Source organism: Adiantum capillus-veneris, chromosome 22 (assembly GCF_014529385.1).
Source record: "Adiantum capillus-veneris isolate H3 chromosome 22, ASM1452938v2, whole genome shotgun sequence".
NCBI lineage: Eukaryota > Viridiplantae > Streptophyta > Polypodiopsida > Polypodiales > Pteridaceae > Adiantum > Adiantum capillus-veneris.
The window spans coordinates 101,358,786-101,360,911 of NC_140952.1; the positions used below are offsets into that span (position 1 = coordinate 101,358,786).

The following is a 2,126-nucleotide window of genomic DNA, read 5'->3' on the forward strand; positions in this document are numbered from 1 at the left end:
GTAAAAAAAACTCTAGGCTACTTAGTATTAGTAAGTACTCCGAGTTGATTGCGTGGCATGCACATCAAATTTCCCTTTATGGGAACATTGTCCTACTGTATGAAGTTGAATAATTTCACTATCGGGGCATACAACTTAAATTGATTGAGCGGATCTTGCCCAAGATGGGCAAGTTCAAAAAGCTTTGGGCTATTAGAGGGATGCAAAGCAAAGCTTCTCTCCACATGCAGTTACTCCTTGTGCAATAAAGTGTGACATTGCTCAGAACTAGGTAACTCTACTTGACCATTTTGTTTCAACATGAGGCATTAAATTGATCCAAGTAATCTAACATGGGCAAACAAAATTCACAGTGACATTGTTAGTCAAGGACTATTTGAAACATAGGACATGTGTGGCCAACTTTCCTAACATGTATGCCAAATATGGCATATTCAGGAAAGGTCAAGATGTACTCGATGACCTAGTATGGTGTCCCTTGGGTTGTCATGGGCTATTTCATTGATAATAACTTTTGTCTCAAAACATTTGATTTCAAATCCCAAATCAGTGCCCACCGCCTAATCGCTTTAGCTTACACTTCTACATTGTACGTGATGACTATCACTCTGTAGGAATTATAACACTAATTCCGACCCATTGGCAATGTAAGCTTTGTATGTACCATGCATCAATCAAAAGCCTTGTTTATGAATGGCTACCAGTGTGTGTGTTACTGGTCCTCTTCTAGTAGCCATGTGAACATATGCTCATTTGGAAGTTAAGCACAACTTACTCACACAATAACGTAAACATGAGCTACCACTCGTGTATTAGCTTGCCATTACTTAACACAGAAATGTTTGAAGATGATTCATGCATTAGAACTATAAACCCTTACATAGATTATTCTTCTTAAAATTATTACAAAAATGTGTTTAGCATACAATGTACATGACAAAGCGCCTAGAGTCAAGTTAGTGAGATGCAAGGTATGCAAACAAATAAGTTGCCATGAGAGCGAAAAATGTTTCCACATATGAACTCTTCAGTTTCAAACTGTGGTTGGCGTGTATGGACATGGTAGTGTTTGCAGGTGGATCGCTAAGCGAAGGGAGTACATGGACAACAAGTCTCATGGGCGGGCAATGACCAAGAAATGAGCATATAAAATAGTGGGTACTCGTGCTTCCCACAAGAGTTACGCTTGTATTGCCATTAATCCACCGATTGGTAGCATTACCACCTTGGCATGCATCATAATCATCCTTGCTAACCTCCACCACATCATGAGCTCCTTGATTGTACTCAAAATCTAAGAAGACAAAAAGATTTTGTCACATGTGAGTGATGGAGTTAGAAAATCGGACGATATTCTTTTGCAATGACTACCGATCGATGCGAGTGTGTATTGTCATCAGAGAGGTATCATATAGGCTTCCCTAATTAAATCAAGGAAGCCATATGATGCAACCTTAGGGTATGCATGAGTGATCAGTTGGCAAGCATGTGCGCATGCAAACCTAAGCTATGTATCACAAGAAGTTTTGGACAAATTCTCACAATAATTCCCACATTGTGACTTACCTCAACATCATGAGCTTCTGTGAGGGAGGCACCGCATACCTAGCTAGGTACGATAGGGGGCAGGGGACCGCCGGCCCCGGGGGGGGGGGGGCGGTCCCCTGCCCCCAATCGTACCTAGCTAGGTATGTGGTGCCTCCCTCACAGAAGCTCATGATGTTGAGGTAAGTCACAATGTGGGAATTATTGTGAGGGAGGCACCGCATACCTAGCTAGGTACGATAGGGGGCAGGGGACCGCCGGCCCCGGGGGAGGGGGGGGGGGGGGGGGGGCGGTCCCCTGCCCCCAATCGTACCTAGCTAGGTATGTGGTGCCTCCCGAGCAGAAGCTCATGATGTTATTCATTGTATGAAAAACACTGGAAAAGACTCTGTTTTCCTACATGAGAAAATTTCTAAATCTTCTTGTGTATGTATTTATGATCGATTGGCATTTAGACACAGGTATGCGGGTATGATCACTTGCATTTATGTGTGCTATCAATTGGCAAGTGTGTGTGTGTGTGTGTTGAAGTGTAATGTGGAGGAACTCACACAGAATGTCGCCCTCCCTGAATGCCTTGT

At 43.1% G+C, this 2,126-nt stretch overlaps 1 protein-coding gene across 1 annotated transcript in view; it reads right to left on the reverse strand.

The window, feature by feature from the left end:
• Nucleotides 1-840: 840 nt before the first annotated feature.
• Nucleotides 841-2,126, reverse strand: part of LOC147429920 (basic blue protein-like) — a 1,553-nt gene continuing 267 nt past the window's right edge. Inside the window, exons 1-2 of the mRNA XM_086495432.1 lie at nt 2,097-2,126; nt 841-1,294 (exon numbers count right to left, since the gene is read on the reverse strand). The exon at nt 2,097-2,126 is cut by the window's right edge and continues 267 nt beyond it. Coding sequence (XP_086351558.1) covers nt 957-1,294; nt 2,097-2,126 — 368 coding nt within the window. The 3' untranslated portion in view covers nt 841-956. The remainder of the gene's footprint in view (nt 1,295-2,096) is intronic.